Source organism: Mobula birostris, chromosome 1, assembly GCF_030028105.1.
Source record: "Mobula birostris isolate sMobBir1 chromosome 1, sMobBir1.hap1, whole genome shotgun sequence".
NCBI classification, from domain to species: Eukaryota; Metazoa; Chordata; class Chondrichthyes; order Myliobatiformes; family Myliobatidae; genus Mobula; species Mobula birostris.
This window is the reverse complement of record NC_092370.1, coordinates 122,005,147-122,027,978: the sequence shown is the minus strand read 5'-3', so window position 1 is coordinate 122,027,978 and position 22,832 is coordinate 122,005,147. Positions and strand designations below refer to the sequence as shown.

At 43.2% G+C, this 22,832-nt stretch overlaps 1 protein-coding gene across 1 annotated transcript in view; it reads right to left on the bottom strand.

The window, feature by feature from the left end:
- Positions 1 to 8,349: 8,349 nt before the first annotated feature.
- galr1a (galanin receptor 1a) overlaps positions 8,350 to 22,832 on the bottom strand; it is a 34,150-nt gene continuing 19,667 nt past the window's right edge. The window contains exon 3 of the mRNA XM_072248181.1: positions 8,350 to 8,667. Within this exon, the coding sequence (XP_072104282.1) occupies positions 8,350 to 8,667 (318 nt within the window). The remainder of the gene's footprint in view (positions 8,668 to 22,832) is intronic.

Sequence of the window (22,832 nt, the reverse complement as noted above, 5' to 3'; positions counted from 1 at the left end):
AACTCAACCTGCAAGTAAACCTTTAAATCAGGGATTCCCAAACTGGGGTCCACGGACACCTTACTTAATGGTTTTGATCCTGGACATTTAAAAAAAGATTGGGAACCCCTGTTCCAGAGAATCATAGAACCATAGAACACTACAGCACAGAAAACAGGCCATTTGGCCCTTCTAGTCTGTGCTGAAACTTTATTCCACTAGTCCCATTGACCCACACCCAGTCCACAACCCTCCAGACCTCTCCCATCCATGCACCTATCCAACTTATTCTTAAAACTTAAGAGTGAGCCCGCATTTACCACGTCAGATGGCAGCTCGTTCCACACTCCCACCACTCTCTGAGTGAAGAAGTTCCCCCTAAATCTTTCCCCTTTCACCCTAAAGCTATGTCCTCTCATGTTTATCTCTCCTAATCTAAGTGGAAAGAATCCTGCACAAAGATTCCCAAGTCCTTTTGCACCTCATGCAAATAGCCACTGTGTCTGAGAAATGGCACAACCACATAGAGGAGCCTTCTCTCTGGCAATCTTCCCCAACATCTCAATCCAGCACTATAGTCAGACTCACTCTCCACACCCCAATGGCTCTGTGCGCACGGGAGACTCTGATGGACTCCAGCACCGCCCGCAACTTTCTGGACCAGGATCTGTGTGTGCAACTTGGACTCCTAGCAAGCCTATCTCTTACTTCTTCATCATAGCCATTGATGGGCATCGCTTGGGGTCTGGGATGGTCAGAGCGTGCACGCAGCCTCTGCTTCAGACCATCACAGACCACCATGAGTCCATCCAATTCCTCCTGATTGACTCACCCAACACTCTTCTCACCTAAGGTTACCCCTGGCTCTCAACTCACATCCCTCATTTCATGTGGTCACCCCACTCACTGCCTAATTGGGGGCCCACCTGCCTGCAACTTCAGTTGACTTCACCCTGTGCGACAGAGATGGAGGGAATCTTCGACATCAACAAACTCCCGCAGGAATACCACAACCTAGCCATTGCCTTCAGTAAAAGAGAAAGACAGAACCCTGCTTCCTACAGCCTACACGACTGCACGATCGACCTCCACCTGGGCACCACACCTTCTTGATGTTGTCTGCACTCCCTCTCCCCTCCTGAGATGCAAGCCATGAATGAACACATCGCTGAGGCACTACACCACAGCTTCATTCGAACATCACAGTCCGTATCCAGTGCAAGACGCTTCTTTGTCTAAGAGAAAGATGTGGGTCTTCTTCTCCTGTATTGACTACCATGGACTCAACAAAATCACCATATAAGAACCGATACCCTCCCACTTGATGGATAACAGATTCAAGACATGCTAGTGGGCCCAGATCTTCATGAAACTGTATATATCCTGATCCACATCCTCCAGGGGGGGTGAGTGGAAGACAGCGATCATAGCACCCACTGGCAACTATAAATGCTTGGTGATGCCTTTCAGACTTTCCAACAGTCCAACAGTTTTCTAAGCCTTCATTAATGAGACCCTCTGAGACATGCAACACAGGTATGTGTTCATCTACCTCAACGACATCCTCATCTTCTCCAAGAAACCCCAAGACCACGTCTGTCACATCATTCAGTCCTTCAGCATCTCCTTAAAAACAAACTGTATGACAAGTTAGAAAAATACCAGTTCCACACCCCAGCCATTTCCTTCCTGTGAAATATCCATAACCATGGGCACAGAGAAAGTGCATATCATCATTGAATGGCCACAAACAGATGTGGTGCTTCTTCAGCTTCCACAACTTCTACTGCTGATCAGAAACAGCAGCCAAATCACCAGTTCTCTCACCTACCTCACAGGTAACCTGGCCTGCTGCCGTAGACCACACTTTCAAAGAGCTCAAGAAGTGCTTCACCACCCCTCCCAATCTCTGCCATCCAAGCCCCTCCAGACACTTTGTGATAGAGACGGACACATCAGACATGGGAGCCGGGGCCATCTACTCCAGGTGAGAAATGTCCTGGATGACATACCATTGTGCCTCCTCCTTGCATAAGTTCAAATCTACAGAATGCCATTGTGGAGTAGGAAACAGGGAGCTACTCTCCATTTAATGAGCCTTGGAGGAATGGAGACATTGGCTGATGGGAACACTGGGCCCTTCTGATCTGGACTGATAGCCAGAACCTGCCAATAGACCTGCCAACTCAACCCACATCAAGCTTGCTTGGCCCTCTTCTTCAAGCAATTCAAATTCACCATCTCCTACTGACCTGGTTCCAAGTACACTAAGGCGGACACCCCATCATGACAGCTCGACCCAGTTGAAACAGAGATCATTCCATCCTCTCAGATCCTCACCCTGATAATCTGGGACCTTGGGAACCAGATACGCCAGGCCCTACAGCAGATGCACGCTCGGGCTGACACACCTGACATCCACATATACATGTTGGCAGCCATGCACTTTGAGGTCATCCAGTTACGCACTCCTCACCCTTCTCTGGCCATCCAGGCACACAACAGACTCTGGATTTTCTGCAATTCCTGTTCCAGTGGCCTGCCATGATTACAGATGAATGTCTGTTCATTGCTCTCTGCCCTTAATGTGCCCAGTCCAATTTCCCCAACCAGCAGCCCTCTGGGCTCCTACAGCCCCTACCAGTCCCTTGACACCCGTGGTCCTACAACACCATGAATTTCATCACAGTTTTCCACATTTCACTGGGGCCTCAGTGGTCATGAGAGTGGCAGACGAACCCTCCAAGGTGGCCCAAATCATCGCCCCTCCCAAACTTACGTCAGCCACTGAGACAGTGGCCCTGATTCTCTAATAAGCAGATTACCTCCACTGCTTCACTCAGGTCATTATGTCGGACTGGGGTCCACGATTCATCTCCCACTTCCGGTGAGTCTTCTCCCTCCTCCACATCTCAGTGAGGTTGTCCTCCGGCCATCATCCACAGACCAACGGTCAGTCAGAAAGAGACAATCAGCCAGTGGAGTTTTTATGATGCTTCACCACCTCCAGATCGGAAAGGTATCTGCCCTGGGCTGAGCTGTCCCATGATCTGCACACTTCCTCTGCCAGAGGTACGCAACCTTTTAAGGTGCTTCTTGGTTACCAATCCCCGTTGTAACCTGCGGAGGGCAGTCCACCAGGGCTCTGATTCACCCATGCCAGAATGCTTGGAAGAGGACGTGGAGAGCCACTGTTTCACTGGGCAGAGAATTCCACAGATTCACCACTCTCTGGGTAAAGCAGTTCCTCCTCATCTCCGACCTAAATCTACTCGTCCAAATCTTGAGGCTGTCAGAATGAACTGCATGAGCAAACATGAAGTTTTCTGATGTCAGAAACAAGTGACAAGCTAAGCATACGTCAAACACACATACAGTGGTAACTTGCTTTTAACACATGCTTATCACTAGTCCAAAACATGTCAAAATAATTTTGCTACACTCCGAATCTGTTGAAGGACACTTATTCCAAAAAAGAGTTCTTATAATACTAGTTATTATCATTCACAATAATTATGCTGGGCAACATGATGTAGAGGAACAGGGAAGGTAAGAGCTATACATGCGACATTTTATTGGAGGTGGATCATCGTTTCATCTGAAGCGCCGTAGACTGAGCAGAGATCTGACAGGTGTATACGATTTTGCGAGGTATAGCTAGAGTAGGAAAGGTACGTTGCAACCAGTTTCTCCGGTTAGCGGACGATTTCCCTCAACGCCTCTCTGACGTAGAGGGGAACCGCGTACGAGGCAAGTTACAGCAGTGGTTTGCCATTGTCTTCTGCCGGGTGAGTTTCCAAAGGGATCACCAGCTCGTAACCCAGCACGGATGGAAAGCGTGCAGAAGAGCTGGTTGGATTTGAACTTGGGACCCTTCATTCTGAAGTCCGGCACTGATGCCACTACGCCACCAGCCGGGTCATAGATAGAGTAGACACTCAAAATTATTGTTCTACTGGGGTTGAAATTGATAATACTAGAGAGCAAAGCTTTAAGGTGAGAGGGCAAAGTTTACAAGGGATGTGCAGGGTGAGTTTTCTTTAAGCACAAAGAGTGATAGGAGCCGGGAACAGGCAGCCGGAGGTGGTCGTGGAAACTGACACAATACTGTAGTGCTGTTGTAAAGTCTTTCAGGTAGATACATAAATATGCAGTGAGTGGAGGGATATGGATCATACACAGGCAGAAGGGATCATTTAAATCTGGCAACATGCTCTGTACAGACATGAAGGACCTGCTGTCCTTCTGCTGTCCTGGAAGTTTCCATGTTCTAGGTCCATGAAAGAAGGAGACAAACCACAGAGACACAGAAAAAACAGATTGGGGGGGGGGAGTAAAGAAAAGGGAGGGAGAGGGACAGAGAGGGAGAGGGGGAGCTGAGGGGGAGAGGGAGAGAAAAAAAGAGGAAGAGGAAAAAAAGAGGAATTAGCTTCAGAGCTTTGGACCCAAGCAACAAAAGAGAGGCAGGTGCACGAGTCTTACACCTTTGGGCCTGGGGAACTGAAGAGAGGATCAGACAAGGAGTGGAGAGACAGGCATAAGTGATCAGAGTACGAGGGGGCATGAGTTTCAAAGCTTAGGACCTTGTTAACAGAATGCTAGTGGGATGATGGAAGTGGAATATTCCGAAGGGCCAAAGGTAATAGTATTTATAGCATTGGAGGAGGTTATGACAGGAAATTACAAAAGAATAAGCATAGATTATGAAAAATACCTTCCAGCACTGGCTTATCTTGGTTTCTATTTGTACCACTGCTGCTTGGCAAGGCTACACCAACATCTTGCAAACACTGGTACGTGTACAAGAATGCCACTGTCTTTGGTTCCATGGCTTCCTGACTCAGAATATATGGTCATTCCTTCCCTGTCACTGAACCAACATCCTAAAACTTCCCACTGCTGGAGTCTTTTCTCCACAGCTTCTACATGGGTTTGAGGAGGGATCGCTGAACCATTGTCAAGGGCAAATTGAGTTGGGCAATGAATGACAGCCTTGCCAATGGTAGCTGGTACCAAGGAAAAATTTTTCATTCAACTGTACGTTTGTAGGCTGCACAGTATTTCAGAACTCCAATACTTGACTCAGCATTACTCTTCTTATTAAAACATTAAAAGTCCCTTTCACTGTTCCAGTCTGAGAATGATCACAATGAAATTCCTCATATCTAGTACCATTCATGACCATAAGACATAGGAGCAGAATTAGGCCATTCAGCCCATCAAGTCTGCTCTGATATTCCATCATGGTTGATCCCGGATTCTACCCAACCCCATACACCTGCTTTGATGTACAGGTAACAAATAAAGCTAATCTCATTCTTCTTCTTAATCTTCTTACTGAAGCAGCTTGCATTAACCTGCAACTTGTATTGTGGTGATAAATGATAAATTATAACCCTGGTCTTGCTTGAAATATGATCACAGCCGAACTAAGGCCTCAGGTGCACCTATCAAACCAATCTATATAACTCCCGTTTTCTGTCACATCCAACAATTTATCACAGCCTTGAGGTTGGCAGCACACAGGGTCCAGCAAGTGCTGCCTCCCAGCGCCAGTGACCGTACTCAATCTTGTCTGTGTGGAGTCTGCATGTTCTCCCTGTGACAACACCGATTTCACCCAGGCACTTTGGTTTCCTCCCACAGACATGAGAGTTGTTAGGTTAATTCATGGTTGTAGATTGTCTGTCGTGCAGGCAAGTGATAGAATATGAGTTGGGTGGGGACATGTGGAGAGAAACAAAAATGGATTCAGCATAAATGCATGCATGATATTTTCTGCTGATTCAGGGGGCTGCATAACTCTACGAGCATCCTCAGACTTCTGGGATAGAGACAGTCCCAAATATTTAGGATGCTCTGCTGACAGAAGTGCTTCCACATCTCAGGACTAAGCTGCTGATCCATTAAATCAAAGCATGTGCCTTATAACACCAGTCCTGCCAATCCCTCCTGGACTTCTCTTCAGGCCAATCTTCCTCATTGTTTCTTCACAGGAGAAGTCCCTCAATTCAGGGACCAATCCATAGGAGCCAAGGCAACTCTAACGCAAGTCGATTATTTTTTACTAATAGAACCTGAAACTGCCTATGACATTATGCCAATATCCGCAGCAAAACTCTGAATCCTGTGTTCCAGCCCACATAATATTCATCTCACAGTCCTTGCAATTTAAAATACACTAATGCTAATTGCCTCATAGGGCTGGCAAAAGAACATAATAAAGAAGATCAGATGTTCTGACCTCTACCTTTAAATTGATCTCAAGAGGCTACAAACTGGATTGAGTGTCCATTTTCAGGTGCAGTCCCTCCTCTAAGCAATGTAGTGATGTTAGAAAGCACAATTTATTTCTGCCCAAAATTACAGCCATTGGTAAGTTGTCTCCAGAACCTTTGTGCATGATTCCCCTTAGTGCTTTGATGTTTCCCAGTATCATTACCAGATGCAAATTTCATGTTTCTTCCCTCAGAAACATTAGTTGGAACTTAAAGGTACAAGCTACAAACTTCAGTGAATAGCCACAATATATTTAGGAGCACATCTGCCAAAGAGTTGCTTCTATGCCTTTTGAAAGGTAAGTTCTGTTGACATCAAGCCTGACTGATGGGTTTCAGAGCTCAGTACAGGCTGCTCATACAAGGCCCAAAGTTCGCAGAGTGTTTACTTCCCCCAAAATTCTGCCAGCATTTAGTTTTTATTACAGTCAGCCAGAGGCACCACAGAAGGCGGGATAAAGTTCATCAGCAGTGATAATCATGAACCCACTGAACTGTTGTTTCAAAAAAAATCTAGTAGATGGAAATATGCCATCTCAATGAAGCCTCACTGTATCAATGATATTCCCTTTGGCTAATCAATTCCTCCCATCGCTTTCTTTGTAGGTTAAAATTACTCTTTTGTTGTCTTTCTTTTTCCTTTCTGCAAAGGGTCTCTGATCTAAAAAGGTTATTTCTTTCTCCTTCCACTGCATAACCTGCTGAGTGTTTCCCGCACATTCTCAATCAGCGTCTTTATATCCAGCATACATGCAAATGCAAACGGCACCAGAACATCTGTCTTCTCAACTATTTGAGCAAACCATTCCATCTCGCAGCAGTTAGTGACAGGTAATCAATCCTGGCATTGCTGGCAATGCTGATGAAAGATTAGTAATACTACTGTGTGCTGTTATCTCATTTCCATTGCCACTTTGTTCATTACTAAAGTGTGATCACTGTATTGAGCAGTGAAACTTTATATATCGAAGAGTTTGCAAATTAATACTTTCCATTTATATGGTGCCTTTCACAACCTTTTCAGAACATCCCAGTTAGTTTATATTTAATGAAATAAATCTCCATCATAATGAAGGGAACAAGTCAGCCAACTGCATTCAGATATCGTGCCTATAAAAGGTATTCACCACCCCCTCCCTTGGAAGTTTTCATGTTTTATTGTTTTCTAACATGGAAGCACAATGGATATAATTTGGTTTCTTTGACACTGATCAACAGGAAAAAGACCCTTGTGTTAAAGTGAAAACATCTCTACAAAGTGATCTAAATTAATTACGAAAAAAGTGTTGCAAGACCTATCCACACAGCCTCAAGGCTGTAATTGCTGCCAAAGGTGCATCTACTAAATACCAACTTGAAGGGGGTGAATACTTATGCAATCAATTATTTTCTGTATTATATTTGTAATTAATTTAGATCATCTTGTAGAGATCTGTTTTCGCTTTGACACGAAAGAGTCTTTTTCTGTTGATCAGTGTCAAATAAGCCAAATTAAATCACAGTGATACAATATTGTAAAACAATAAATCATGAAAACTTCCAAAGGGCATGAAAACTTTTTATAGACACTGTAGCTCCTGTATGTAAAGAAATATAATTACGAACATGTCTGTTCCCCAATGTTGAATGTTGATTGAATAACTAACACTGTCCAGGATATAACAGCAAACAACCCCCCCCTCCCCCGCAACTCTTTCAAAATACTCCCATTGGATCTTCATTCATACCCAATAGAGGGAATTCAATTTAGCAACTAACTGAATAAACAAGTCCTACACTTTCTCAACACTGCACTAAAAGTTCAAATCTACATTGTGCGCACTTGCGTCTCAAGTGGAAAATAACACACACCATTTGAATCCAGAGTCAATGGTGCTGCCAGAACATTTTGGAATGAACAGCCTACAATGACATGTCTCTAAACTGTTATCCCATTGGGTTCCTGTGCACTAGTACAACTTCAACCAAAATTCCTTGCACCCAAAAATGATTAATGATCTCCAACAGAACAGACTGCTTAACGCTAAAATGGATGACTGGTGTGAATGTTACAGTATTACCATTAGCCTCACTGATCCAGTCTTAATTCAGATCACATATCAGTGCTGCAATTAGATGACACAACGTCTGTTGTAGTCCGAAGTTCCTTGACTTGATTCGGTGGAGAGGTGTTTCGGACTTTGCATCTGAATACCTCCTTGTAGGATTTCCTGAAGTTTTCTGACAGGAAGGCGTAGATGACGGGGTTGATGGAGGAGTTGCTGTAGGCTAGGCAGTGGGCGGTTATCCTGAAGATGTAGGAGGCATTGTTCAGCGGGAAGCTGCCGAACTCAGTCCACAGAGCAATCACATGGCTGGGGAGCCAGGAGATGCAGAAGACCACGATCACCACCAGTACCGTCTGTGTAGTCTGGGGAGAGGGGAACAAGCAAAAAAGCAACATTAGGTCAACTCAGGGTGGGATTACTGTCATACATATAAGTGCAGTGAGGTACAGGTATAATAAAAGGTTGTTTGCTGCAGCATCACAGCCAAATGGACAATGCACAGACACAGGCAGTATGCATAAATGATATTAGATGATGAAGAAACAAAAAGATTGTATGAAACAAAACATCAGTGCAAAGAGCAGACAATCAGAGACAAAATCAAAGTTGAGTTTATTGTCATGCGTACAAGTGCATTTATACACAGGTGTGATGTAAAACTTAACTGCAGCAGCATCACAGGCACATAGCATCAGGGACACAACATTCACAAAGGAAACATAAGTTCAACATAATTTACATACACAAATAGGAAAAATGAAAGCTTCATTGTAGTGCAAAGTGCTTGAGTGGTCACTGGGTTTCTACACTGAGGTAGTGATTAGGATTGTACCACTGGTTCAAGAATGTCATGGTTGAAGGGAAGTATTTGCTCTTGAACCTGGTGGTGTGGGAGTTCAGGCTTCTATACCTCCTGCCCAATGGTAGCTGCAGGAAGATGGCATGTCCTGGATGAAGGGGATGTTTGACAACAGTTGCTGCCTTCTTGAGGCAGTAGCTCATTTAGAAAACACCCAAAGTGAGGAGGGATCGATCAATCAAGTGTTGGACTGGATCTATTACTGTCTTCAGCTTCTTACATTGCTGCACATTTAAATAGCCATACCAGACTATGATGCTAGCAGTCAGATACTATGCCCATGGTAGTACAAGAGGTGTTCCTATGCTGAGAAAGCATTATGGTTGTGCAGGTCGGTTCAAGAACCTGTTCATAACCAGGCGTCCATGCTTGCTCCCACTTTCAGCTGCATAGACCCTGTCTCCTTCATCCTGCCACTGGAAGCCATGGCTTAAGTGAAGATCCATCTGCTGATATCTCATTTGCATTGGCATTGCTCAGTAAATATATACTAGAAAGGGTCCCAAGTAGTAACTTGCACTTGTATAGTGCCTTTCACATCTCTTTTAGGACATCCCAACTCACTTTTCAATTTGCATTTATGCAAGATCTTTCATATGAAAAAATATCCCAAGGACTTTTCTCGAAACCCAGCTAACAAAATCCGGTCCTATTTACTGGAACTACCTCTTCTTTTAGACGCTCCTTTAGCCTCCTGCATGCTTAAACCTTTGGTAAACCGTGGCACAGTTGGTAGAGCTGCTGCCTCACATTTCCAGCTGTCAGCGTGGTGTTTGCATGTTCTGTCTGTGACTGTATCTTTCTCCTCCAGGTGCTCTCCTTTCCTCCCTACTGTAAGTTCCACCTAGAGTGTAGATGGAATAATACCACACTGAACAGGCCATTCAGCCTACAATGTTGTGGTAATCCTGATACCAATTTATACTAAGTTCCCTCCTCTGTTATCATCTATATCCCACCATTCCCTTCAGATTCTAAAAGCCTCTTAAACTCCACCAAACTGCTTCCACTATGGCCCCTGGTGATCTATTCCAGGCACCTGCCAATCTCTGTGTAAAGAACTTACAATTCAGATTGCTTTCAACCCTACCCCCCACCAACCTTAAGAGAATATCCTCGGTCTTTGATACATCTGCTCTGGAGAAATGATTCTGAGGGTCTACCTTCTATGTCTCTCGTAGTTTTATAAACTTCTATCAAGTCTCCCCTCAGCCTCCGACGCTGTAGGGAGAACAACCCAACATTGTCTAACCTTACTTTACAGCTCATACTCTCTAATCCAGGCAGCATCCTGGTAAACCCTTGCTGCATCCTCTCCATAGTCTTCACATCCTTCCTATACTGCACACAATACTCCAAGTGCAGTCTGACTGAATTTTTATAGACTGTAGATGCAGCATGACTTCTTTATTCTTGTACTCAACACCTCTACCAATGAAAGCAAGCATTCCATGTGCTTTCTTTACCACTTTACCCACTTGCATTGCCACTTTCAATGAGCTATGGATCTACGGTTACTTGTATACTTTCTCATTTCATTTGACAGAGGCGGAGCGAGCTAAGTTAAGATGGCGCTAAATGGTGACTCCTTTGCTTGTATCTTTGGAAGCAGCTCTATTTCCATCTTTAATATCTTTATTTTTCCCTTTCAGGGTTCTTTTGAAGACCGTAACCTGGAATTACACGCTAACTTCGGTTCTTTGTGGGAATGGGACCTGTTCCCGGGGTTTCAGGACTGGCCGTTGTTCGGCACGCCAGGGGTTCGGCCTGAGAGTCCGGCTCGTATTTGGAAGCCTAAGATCTCGGGGTTCTGGAGACGGGTGGATCGAGGGTCGGTGTCATGGCAGGAGACCCGTGTGTCGGGATATCTGCTGTGTGCCCACAGACCCGGGATCTTTGAGATCTTGGAGAACAGAGATTGGAAAAAGCGACATAATGGACTTATAACATCGTAAACCAGTGAGTTGTTTGCTATGTCACCCCGCTCGCTGGGAAAATGGAGACATCTTTTTCTCCTTATTAGGGAGAGAGAGAACCTGCGGTATGTTGAATGCGAGTCTTTGGGGTAACTGCAAGTCTGTGTCTTTGCTGTCGCTTTGCTCACGTTGAGTGCTCGGTGGTGGGACCAATGCTTGCTTTTATTTTCCGGTGCGGGGAGGGGGGATTGTTGCTCACTGCCACTACACATGGGAGGGAGGGGAACTGGGGGGGACTGGGGTTCTTACGTTCATTCTTTGGGGCACTTCTCTGTTTTCATGGATGTTGGCGAAGTAAAAGCATTTCAGGATGTATATTGTATGCATTTCTCTGACATAAAATTGGACCTTTGAACCTCCCAAAGTGCAACACCTCACACTTGCCCAGATTAAACTCTATCTTCCATCTCTCTGCCCATGTCTATATCCCACTGTATTCCTTGATAGCCCCTTGCAGTGTCCATAACTCCACCAAACTTGGTGTCATCCACAAACTTACTAATCCACTCATCTACATTTTCATCCAAATCATTATATGTATCACAAACAACAGAGGTCCCAGCGTTGATCCTCGTGGAACGTCAGTGGTCATGAACCTGCAGAGAGAATATTGTCCTTCCACCTCTACATTCTCTCTTCTGTAGACGAGCCGGTTGTGAATCTGAACTTGCATTTCACCCTAGATCACATGCACTTTTATCTTCTGAATCAACCTAGCATAAGGAACCTTATTAAATCCTTACTAACAGCAATGGAGATACCATCCATGCCTTACCCATATCTAGCCCCTTGTCACTTCCTCAAACAAGTCAAAAGCATTGGTGTTCCTATTCCAGGCCATAATGTAGCCGGTCTACCACACATCTATAGAAGATTGTCAAGGTTTTTGATGGCATGGCGAATCTCCAAAGACTCCTAAGGAAGTAGAGGCTATATATATCTATATATATATATAAAACAAACAGTAGTAAGGATGTGGTCTACAAATTTCAATGGGAGATAGAAAATGCATGCCAAAAGGGCAATGATACAATAGTCATGGGGGATTTCAATATGCTAGTAGATTAGGAAAATCAAGTTGGTGTGGGATTCCAAGAGGGGAAAATTCTAGAATGCCTATGAGATAGGTTTTTAGAGCAGCTCATGGTTGAGCCCACAGGGGGATCAGCTATTCTGGATTGGGTGTTGTGCAATGATTCGGAATTGATTAGAGAGCTTAAGATAAAGGGCCCTTGAGGTGAAAGTGATCATAATATGATAGAATTCATCTTGAAATTTGAGAAGGGGAAGCCAAAGTCAGGTGTATCAATATTACAGTGGAGTAAGGAGAATTACAGAGGCATGAGAGAGGAGCTGGCGAAAATTGACTGGAAAGGAACGCTGGCAGGGATGACAGCAGAATAGCATTGGCTGGAATTTCTAGAAGCAATTTGGAAGGTACAGGATATATATATCCCAAAGAGGAAGAAGTTTTCTAAAGGCTAGATGACACGACTGTGACTAACAAGAGAATCCAAAGCCCTATCACCTGTTGCCCTGCTGCTGTGGTTTCCATCCTACTTGCACTCAATTTAAACCCTCCCAAATACCCCTGCTAACCTTCCAGATAATGCTTCCCCTCCAGTGAGGTGAAACATCATATTTGTATAGTTCCCACCTGCACCTGGAAGAGAGCCCGTATGAGGTAGAACCCCGGGAGATTTAATGAAAACGTGGGGAGAATAAACATTGGATTAGTGTTCCAAAAGAACTGCTTCATGTCCATAACTCCATCATTCTTGTTTGGGGAAGGTCTTATTTTCTATCTGAACACACCCCTGAAGTGCCTTGGGACGTTTCACCATACTGACCTTTTAGATGTTTATAAAATCATGAGGGACAGAGATACAGTGAATTTTCACAGTATTTTCCCTAGAGTAGGGGAGCTTAAAACTAGAGTCTATAGGTTTAAGATTAGAGAGGAGTGATTTAAAATGGACCTTAGCAGCAACTTCTTCACACAGAGGGCAGGGGGTATGGAGCAAGCTGCCAAAAGTGGTAGAGGCAGGTACATTAAAAGACATTCAGGCAAGTACTTGGAGAGGAAAGGGTTAACAGATTATGGCCCAAAGGCAAATGGGAACAGCTCAGATAGGCACCTTGGTGGACGCGGATGAGTTGGGCCAAAAGCCTGTTTTTCATGCTGTATAACAGTGGCCACTTTATTAGATACATAAGTGGAACCCAGTGTGACCTTCTGCTGTGATAGCCCACCCACATCAAGTTTTGACATGCTGTGCATTCATAGATGTTGTCCTGCCTTGGGACATTGTAACATGTGGTTATTTGAGTTACTGTCTCCTTCCTGTCAGCTTGAACCAGTCTGGCCATTCTCCTCTGATGTCCCTTATTAACAAGGCATTTTCGCCCACAGAACTGCTGCTAACTGGATTTAAAAAACTTTTCCGCAATATTCTCTGTAAACCTAGAGACTTTTGTGCATGAAAATCATAGAAGATCAGCAATTTCTGAGATATTCAAACCACCCCTTGACTTTGCTCTGATGTTTGGTCTGAATAACAACTGAACATCTTGACCATGTCTGCATGCTTTTATACAGTGAGTTACTAATGCATGATTGTCTAATTAGATATTTGATTGACAAGCAGATGTACAGGTGTAGCTATTAAAGTGGCCACTGTGTGTATATCTCTATTAGGGCCATAAATTGTTATCATCTTTCCACTTTCTGTCTTTTACTGTTCATAAAGTTACATTCTGCTCCTCTTCAGCCAAAATACTTTGTCCATCTAAATAAAGGTGTCCTTTTATGCAACACCTTTAATAACTATGAGATAGCCTAAAGCCTCTGCAACGAAGATCATTTGGAATTGAAACAACATTGATGTATTGCAAAAAAAAATTTAATTGATTTATTATTTTAACTATAAGAATATTCATAGAGTAAGAAGCAATGACTTAGCTGCACAATATTCCATTTGAGCCTTTAAGTTGAGGGTAGCCAGACATGATAATAAGAGAGTCAATGGATCCTCTTCCACACGACGGAATATGATTTAGAAATGGCATGGTGACAAGGTGACAAGTGCACAATTTAATGCATATGAACTGGTTCAATGGACTGAGCATTTCTGGCAAAGACTCAAAGAGAAAAGCCACAATAAGTCAAGTATAGGAAAAGCTTCTCACTTATGTGCTCTCTGGCTACTACTTAAAGGGGTGATCGCAGCCAGTGTTTGATTGGTTACAATTCAGTGGTAAGGGTGACTGTTAATCGCATCAGTAAATTGCTTCAGATTAACTGTTGTCATAACCTTCCCACAAGATGCAGAGCCAAAAGTTAAATTCAGAGTCTAAATTTAACACCTGTGATATAAGAATATTACATCCAGGGAAGAATAGTCTATTCATCAGATGGGCCCATGCTGGAGTTTAGTTTGCACCCCTATCACCTCCCACACCCTCAGCATACATATTTAGCCCTTTCTCCCTCTCATAGCTAACTTTTAACTGCCCCCTCATATCAGAGGAAATTAGATATGCTCAATAAATACTATGGCATACAACTGCTGTGAATGAATACATGAAAAGATCAGGTCAGCTTTCTCTTAAACGTTTCTCTGCCAATTATCTTAACCGCTCCATCCACATTTTCCATCAGAGTCCATTTGTCCCTCACTCTGCGCTTGCTGCTCTTTTTATCACCCAGTTAAACATTGCATCTTAAAAACTCTTTATTCACACCCTTCCATATCTTTGTAACCTATATTATGTATTTTGTTTTTTTTTCTACCCCACTGTAATTATGTATGGTAGATTTAAAAAAAATATTTTTCACTGCGCCTCAGTACATGTGACAGCGTAGGGGCGTAAACTTCTTGCAAATAAAAGAAAAACACATGGAACTGATACATTTCTGGCATGTTCTGCCTTTAACTTTCAGAATTTAGCATTTTTGTTTTATTTTTGATGATTTATTTGGCTCATTATTTGGCTTGGTATTTTGCAGAAGCACAGAATCAATGTGCTTTGGTAAAAAGATTCTTTATCAACTGCAATTTTTGTTGCTGTGGTGAGCTCCATGTTTTCTGGTTAAAGTCACTCCAAAAGAACTTTAATCTGCTGCAAAACACACTGTTCTGGAGCCAAACTGAGTATAACAGGGATCTGGAAGTGAACGAGTATTGGAGGAAGTAGCTGTCATGTAAAAACATCTGAACATATACAGTGCATGAGGAGATAGGGGATAGGATTGACCTGCTCTTGGGTGGTGAGATTAGGCTAAATGACACTTCTTCCAATGTCACAGATAAGATGGCACGAATGGCCTCTTATGTGCAAATTTTCTCCAATTTATTGTTCTTGTGGATACATTTGGATCTTAAGGAGATATCAATGAGATAAGAGGACCTGACTACCTGGGAGCTCGGCAATTCTTTCCATTAGATATCTCCACACTGGCCCCATCCTTGCATGTAGCAAGTCTCCAGGATACTTCTAAAGCCTCTATGGATGGAAAATTTGAATACTAGTATCCTGGAGCAATCAATCAATGAGACTCTTAATGTAATGGACTAGTCATTTTAATCTTCTTTAGGAGCAGAGAAAGTAGAAGTACAAGCAGACTGTTTGCTAAAGCCCACTCCACCATTTAGTAGGAACTTGGCTGACCCAATGTCTTAATCCCAAGTTCCATTCAGTCCTCATATCTCCTCAATTTCCTCAGTATCTAAAAACCTAACAATTTCAGTCCTTCATATGCACAATCTCTGAGTACTCAGAGTCTCTGAGCCAGGAATTCTGCTTTTAACTTGGTCTCCATGAAGTTATTAAGATCTGAAATAATTTTGATTTGTTGATAGTGCCTTAAATTTCAGAAGATTGTACCGCTGTAGTAGCACTTCAAGTAGCAAGTCCATTCTGTTAAACACCAGCCAACTGTCTGTCAATCTGCTTCAATTAGAATCTAAGGAGATCACCAGAGAGCTTGTTGTTAAGACAAAGCACCAAGCAGATCAAGAAGGCCAAGTTGCACTAGCACCATAGAGTCATAGAGCAATACAGGAAGGATATAGGCCCTTCTGCCCAACCAGTCCATTCTCACCATGGTCCTCACCCAACTAGTCCCAATTTCCTGCATTCTATCTGCATCCCTCCAAGACCCATCCTCCCTGTACCTATCCAGGTGCTTCTTAAATAATACTGTACCTGCTTCAAACATTTCTCCCCACAGTTCATTACATATACTTCCAACCTTCCATGTCATTAAGTTGTCCCTCAGCTCTCTTTTAATCTTTTCACCTAAGGAATCTTTTCTTCCTATTTTTGGACTCTCCTACCCTAGGAAAAATACTGTTTCCATATACCTTATTTATGCCTCTCATAATTTTAAACAATTTTGTAAGGTTGCCTCTCATTCTCCAATCTTCTAAGGAATAAACATCCACCCCGACCAACCTCTCCCTATAACTCAGGCCTTTTAGTCCTAGCAATGCCCTCATAAATTCTTTATGCATTCTTTCAAAGGTCTAAAGGTTCGTTTATTATCAAAGTATACAACTCCAAAATTCTTCAATTCTCTGAGTAGCCATGAATCCAAGAAAGAAATGAAAGGCAATATGATCATCAACCCACAAACCTCACCTCCCTGCAAAAAAAAATGAACAAAATCGGAACAGGCACATCATCACCCAAGCCCCTCGTCCTGCACAAAAACTGAGCAAAATAGATCAGGCACATCGACACCCAAATCCCTCCTCCTGCACAAAAAAAATGAACAAAACAGATCAGGTACATCGACACCCAAATCCCTCTCCCACACAAAGGCAAACAAAATGGATCAGGCACGTCAACCTTCAAAATTCCCCTCCTTGCACAAAAAGGCGAGAAGATCGGGCAAAAAAACACAAAATATAAAAAACTATAAGACTGAAAAACAAAGAGTCTATAATCCAAGTCCACATCTAAAACGCAGAAAATAACCTGGGCACCACCCTTCAGGCCCAGCAGCAGCCTCTCCCTTCTCTGGTACAGAGCAACTGATCAAAAGGCAAGCAGCCAGCACTCACCCTTTGCGCTTCCTTCCATGCTTCAAACTCCCTCATCACTTTAATCAGCAAACAATGGAAGCTTTAATCGGCAAAATAGAGCCAAACATCAACTTGCACCCATCCCGCAGCCTGCCTGCTACAAGGTTCGTGCTTGCTACCTCAGCCGCTCAGTGACTGCAGAGCGCTGGAGCATCCAACAACCTCCAAACTTCAGCACTCGCCTTGATGTTTCAAACACCCTCATCACATTACATGGTGAACAATGGAAGCTATAATCAGCAAAATGGAGTCAAACATTGGCTTTCCAGTTTAACCACATCTTTCCTATAAAACTATACACAGTTCACCAACTGTGACATCACCAATAAATTCTCCAACTGCAACATAATGGTCCAGCTGCTTTCTTCAATGCCCTGACTGATGAAGACCAGCCTGCTAAATACCTTTCTCACCACCCTATCTACATATGACACCGATGGTGGGTTTTAGCTACTGACAGCCTGTACAGCCTATAGAACCTTTAATCTCTTGCAACACCTCATTTTTTGTCTGTAGTACTGTATTTTATGAGCAATAATAATAATTCCAAATAATAACCTCAAATTTCCTGTTTCAGATGTTGTGGAGACTCCCTCAATGAGCCCTTTTGTGGGCTAGCATGGAGGTAACTGGTGTCTTCCAGTCCAGGAGCAGACCGAATAAGATTGGCCCATAAACTGAGAGCAAAAATGCCTTCAATTCTTCAGTCTTGTGTTTTAATTTGCATCAAAAAAACTGCATTGTGCATGATTTGACGTCACTATCTGCAGGCATGCAACATGTGGGGATTCAGGCTAAAGATATATAAATATGCTACCCAGGCAGACATTAGCCACAAACATTGTCAGGACCGTGGGAAAGAACATTAATAACAATGTTGGGCTATTATGAAGCTGTTAGTGTTTCAACTGGATCATAGCTGATCTGTACCTACCACCTTCGATTCGGTAATTATTTATATCTTTACCTATTAAAAGTCTATGAATTTCAGTTATGAAGTTTTAAGTGGCCTAATTGCATGATTTTTAGATAAATTTGCTCACATATATTATACTGCACAAAAGAAATTCCTCTCTCATAGATTCTAGAGTTGAAAGTAATAATGAATATTTTGCCATAGTTTATGACATTTATCAGTAATTCTTCTGAATCCATTTGAAGTAACAAAGCCTTTACATCGGACATTGTGCATTGGCCTGTTAGCACCATGCCAACATAATCTGTAACCAAGGAAACATCACTATTCACTATTGCTTGATACCTGCATCATATCCACTGCTCTGTGCATCCATCAACAGCATTTCTTCAGGAAATCAAAGGTGGTATCTACCCAAGTGACAGATAAAGTAACATAAGATATAAATTAACCACAGGAAACAGGCCAGTAGACAAGATTCTGGGTTGCCAAAACCAATTTGTTACAGATGCTGGAACCTGAAGCAGAAAGCAAGGAGCTAGACAAATTCAAAGGGTCAAACAGTGTCTGTGAATGCAAAGGGTCGTCAACATTTGGGGTTGAAATGCTGAATCATAACTGGGTTAACAGAAACTGGGAGGGGTGAGGTTCTTTCCAACACATGAACCCCCTTCACCACAGCCCACAGTTATGAAATTTCTTTGCTTTCTCTCATCCGGTTTAATCTGCCAATCACCCCCATACTCTATCCATTAAGTTCCCCCAGCCCCAAGCAATATTTGATTCCAGATACACATTCCTGCAATCATGGTAGCGTACAGATGAAGGAAAGATACCCAAAGCACAGTTAAAAGTTGGGAGATGGGGATGCACAAGGAACTGCAGGCGCTGGAATCCAGAGGAACTCATGCAACATACTGGGGAATCTCAGCAGGTCAGGCAGCATCTGTGGAAAGAATGAGGGTGGAGCAAGGAAAGATGGCACCAAAGGATTCTGCAGACCCAGGCGACTTCTTCCAGTTTGTCCACAAAACAGCTTATTTCTCTTCTCTTATGTCTTTCATTTCTTTTCAAGGTGGTTGTCGTTCTGTCAGAGTCTGTGATCTACAGTTCTTCACAAGCGATGGGTTTCCAGACCAAATGTGCAGCCTTGTGCTTCGCTGTTTCTAGGAACAGCCTGGAAGACATGTGCCCTTAGGGCAGGGAGGTCAGCAGCTGGGTAGTGGCCCTGTCGGCAACCTGGTCATTCACCAGTTTTGCCAACTGAATTGTCAAGACTGGAACATCAAGACAGCAGGCAGTGTGTTTGCTAATCACCGGTTGCTATTGGAGGGAAGTCCCTGTACTCGAGCGATCCCTTCTCTCTTTCTTTCAACAGAGAGATCGAGCCTGCTGGTCCCTGAGACAGGGGGCTTGGAGGTGCAACGCAAAGGATTGTAACATCGGAGTGGCAAGTTGCTGGTCTCCACTCTGGTTGTTACGGGAGCGACCTCTCTCTCTCTTGCTGGACAGAGACAGCCTGTCTGAGATACTGAAGGGCTGGTTTGTGAACTGCAGTTTGATGGACTCTTTGGTGCTTCTGTTGCTGCCGTGCATGGTGATGGGGTTGGGAGGGAGTCTAGGGTGGTCGGTTCTTCTGCTAGCGTGACTGGAGGTAAAGGGAGGGATTGATACTTTTGCAGTTGCTTGGGCAAAGTTGGGGGGGGCTTCGGGATTTCGATGTTTCTATCATTCTATGAGGTTTCTTTATTTCATGGACTTTTGTGAGAGGATGAATTTCAGGTTGAGTACTGTAAACATACTCTGATATTAAATGTACTTTAAAACTTTGAAGGAATAAACAGTCAATACTTCGAGCCGAGGCTCTTCGTCAGTACTGGAAGGGAGAGGAGAAGAAGCCAGAAAAGGAAGGTGCGGGGAGGGGGAGGGGGAGGAGTTCAAGCTGGAAGGTGCTAGGTGAAACCAGGAAGACGGGATGAAGTGAGAAACTGGGAGATGATGGATGAAAATGGTAAAGGGCTGAAGAAGAAGGAATCTGATAGGAGAGGAAAATGGACCATGAGAGAAAGGAAAGGAGAAAGGGCACGAGAGAGAGACAATTGGCAGGCGAGGAGAGGGGAAAAAGAAGGAAGGGGAAGGCAGAGAAAACTACTGGAAGTTAGAGAAATCGACGTTTGTGCTGTCAGGTTGAAGGCGTTGCAGTCGAGAAGGCCATGAACTGACATGCCAAAATGGGAATGGCAATTGGAACTAAAATGATTAGCCACTAGGAAATCTTGCTTGTTACGAATGGAGCGAAGGTGCTCAGCAAAGCAGACTCCAATTTCCGCCATGTCTCATCAATATAGAGGAGGACACATCAGGAGCACCAGATACAGTAAATGACTCCTACAAATTTGCAGGAAAAGTGTTTCCTCACCTGAAAGGACTGTTTGGAGCCCATAAAGGAGGTGAGAGAGGAGCTGAAATGGGCAGGTATAGCACTTCTTCCACTTGCAGGATAAGTGCCAGGATGCTGCCAAGTGGGGAGGAACAAATGGATGAGAGAATTTCAAAGTGAGTGATCCCTGCGGAAAGTGGAGAGTAGGAGGAGTTAAAGATGTGTTTGGTGGCAGGGTCCTGTTGAACATTGCGGAAGTTGTGGAGAATAATGTGCTGGATGCAGAGGCTCACGGGGTGGTAAGTAAGGACAAGGGGAGCTGTATCCCTGTTAAGGTGGCTAGAAGATGGGGCGAAGGTGGATGTCCGGAAAATGGAAGGAATAATGGTGAGGGCACAGCAATGGTGGAGGAAGGGAAATTCCATTCTTTGAAGAAGGAAGACATCTCTGATGTTCTGGAAAGGAAATCCGCATTCTGGGAACAGATGCAGTGGAGATGAAGGAACTGAGAAAAGGGAGGGGCACTGTTACAGATTGGGAAGAACTATAGTCAGGATAGCTGTGAGAGGCAGTATGTTTCTTCCCTTCCACCATCCGATTTCTGAACGGATCATGAACCCATGAACACCAACTCACTTTTGCTCTCTTTTTGCACAACTTAATTATATTTTTATATTTCTTACTGTATCTTATAGTAATTTTTTAATGTATTGCACTATACTACTGCTACAAACAACACATTTCACGAAATATGTCAGTGATAATAAGCCTGATTCTGAATCTGATTCCTATACAACTCGTACCATGCCCCTGACCAGAAGAGAAAGACAGTGATTTACAGACACATCATTGATAGAGCTTTGGAGAAATTAGATTAAATCATTAGTGATTTGAATCGTTAGGATTGGAAGACATTTTAGAATCAGAACATGATGGGAAACATCATATTCTTTGTTAGGGAGACTGCACTTGGAGTACTAAGAGCATTTCTGGTCACCGAACTGTAGGCAGGATGTGACTCATTTACAGAGGATGCAAAAAAAATCTCAAGGATATTGAGAGCTTGAATTGTAAGAAGAGATTAGATAGATTGGGAACTGTTTTCGCTAGAGCAAAGGGTGACCTTTTAGCAGTTTCTAAAAGCATGAAGGACAGAGATAATGTCACAGTCCTTTTTTCCCCCCAGGTAGTGGGCTCCAGGACAATAGGGCATAAATTTAAGGTGTGACAGGAAAGAGTTAAAAGGGACCTGATGGACAACTTCTTCACTTAGAGGATGGTAGGTATATAGAATGACCCTACAGAGGAAATGACAGACATGTGTACATTTACTACATTTAGAAGACATTTGGACATGTACATTGATAGGAAAGGTTTACAGCAGGGGTTCCCAACCCGGGGTCCACAGAACCCTTACTTAATAGTATTTGTCTATGGCATACAAAAGGTAGGAACCCCTGGTTTAGAGAGATATAGGCTACACCTAGGCAAAACAGACTAGCTCAGGCAACTATCTTGGTTGGCATGGGTGAGTTGGATCAAAGTAACTACTTCTATGATGTATAAGTCTATAAATCTGAAATCTAGCTGTAAAGTTCTCAGCTGTTCAAACACGTGGAATTATTTTACAGCTTAGAATACATTTCCTTTCCCGCTCCTAAAATACACAATCTTAGATTACACAAATCTGAGTTGCCTATGCCTGTATCTGCATAATCTGTCTCTAACTCTTGTAACCTCATGCATGCTTGTTCATATTTTATAATGCTCCCATTTGGTATCAGCTAATCTTGGTGACAAATCTCTGAAGATATATCCTGGACACAACATATTTATGAAATTACAAAGAAGACATGCCAGCAACTATATTTCATTAGGAATTGAGGACATTTAGTTATTTTATCAAATTACGGTATTGCTTTCCACTGTTTTAACTATATGTTATAATTATGTGTTTTTTGTCAGTTTTAGTCTTGGTCTGTTTTGTGTTTCTGTGATATCATACTGGAGGAAAATTGTATCATTTTTAATGCATGCATTTCTAAATGACAATAAAACGAGGACTGAGAGTCCTCATAATCTAATCTAATCTTATCTAGCAAAGAGTCTAGTAAATTTTTCTATAGTTGTACTATACTGGTTGCATCATCATCTGGTATGGAGAGGGCCACTGCATCAGATCAGAGAAAGCTGCAGAGCATTCTGTAAATTCACCCAACTCCATTATGGGCACGAGCTCCCTCAGCAATAAGAGCATCTTTAAAAGGCGATGCCTCAGAAGGGTGGCACCCATCATTAAGGACACCC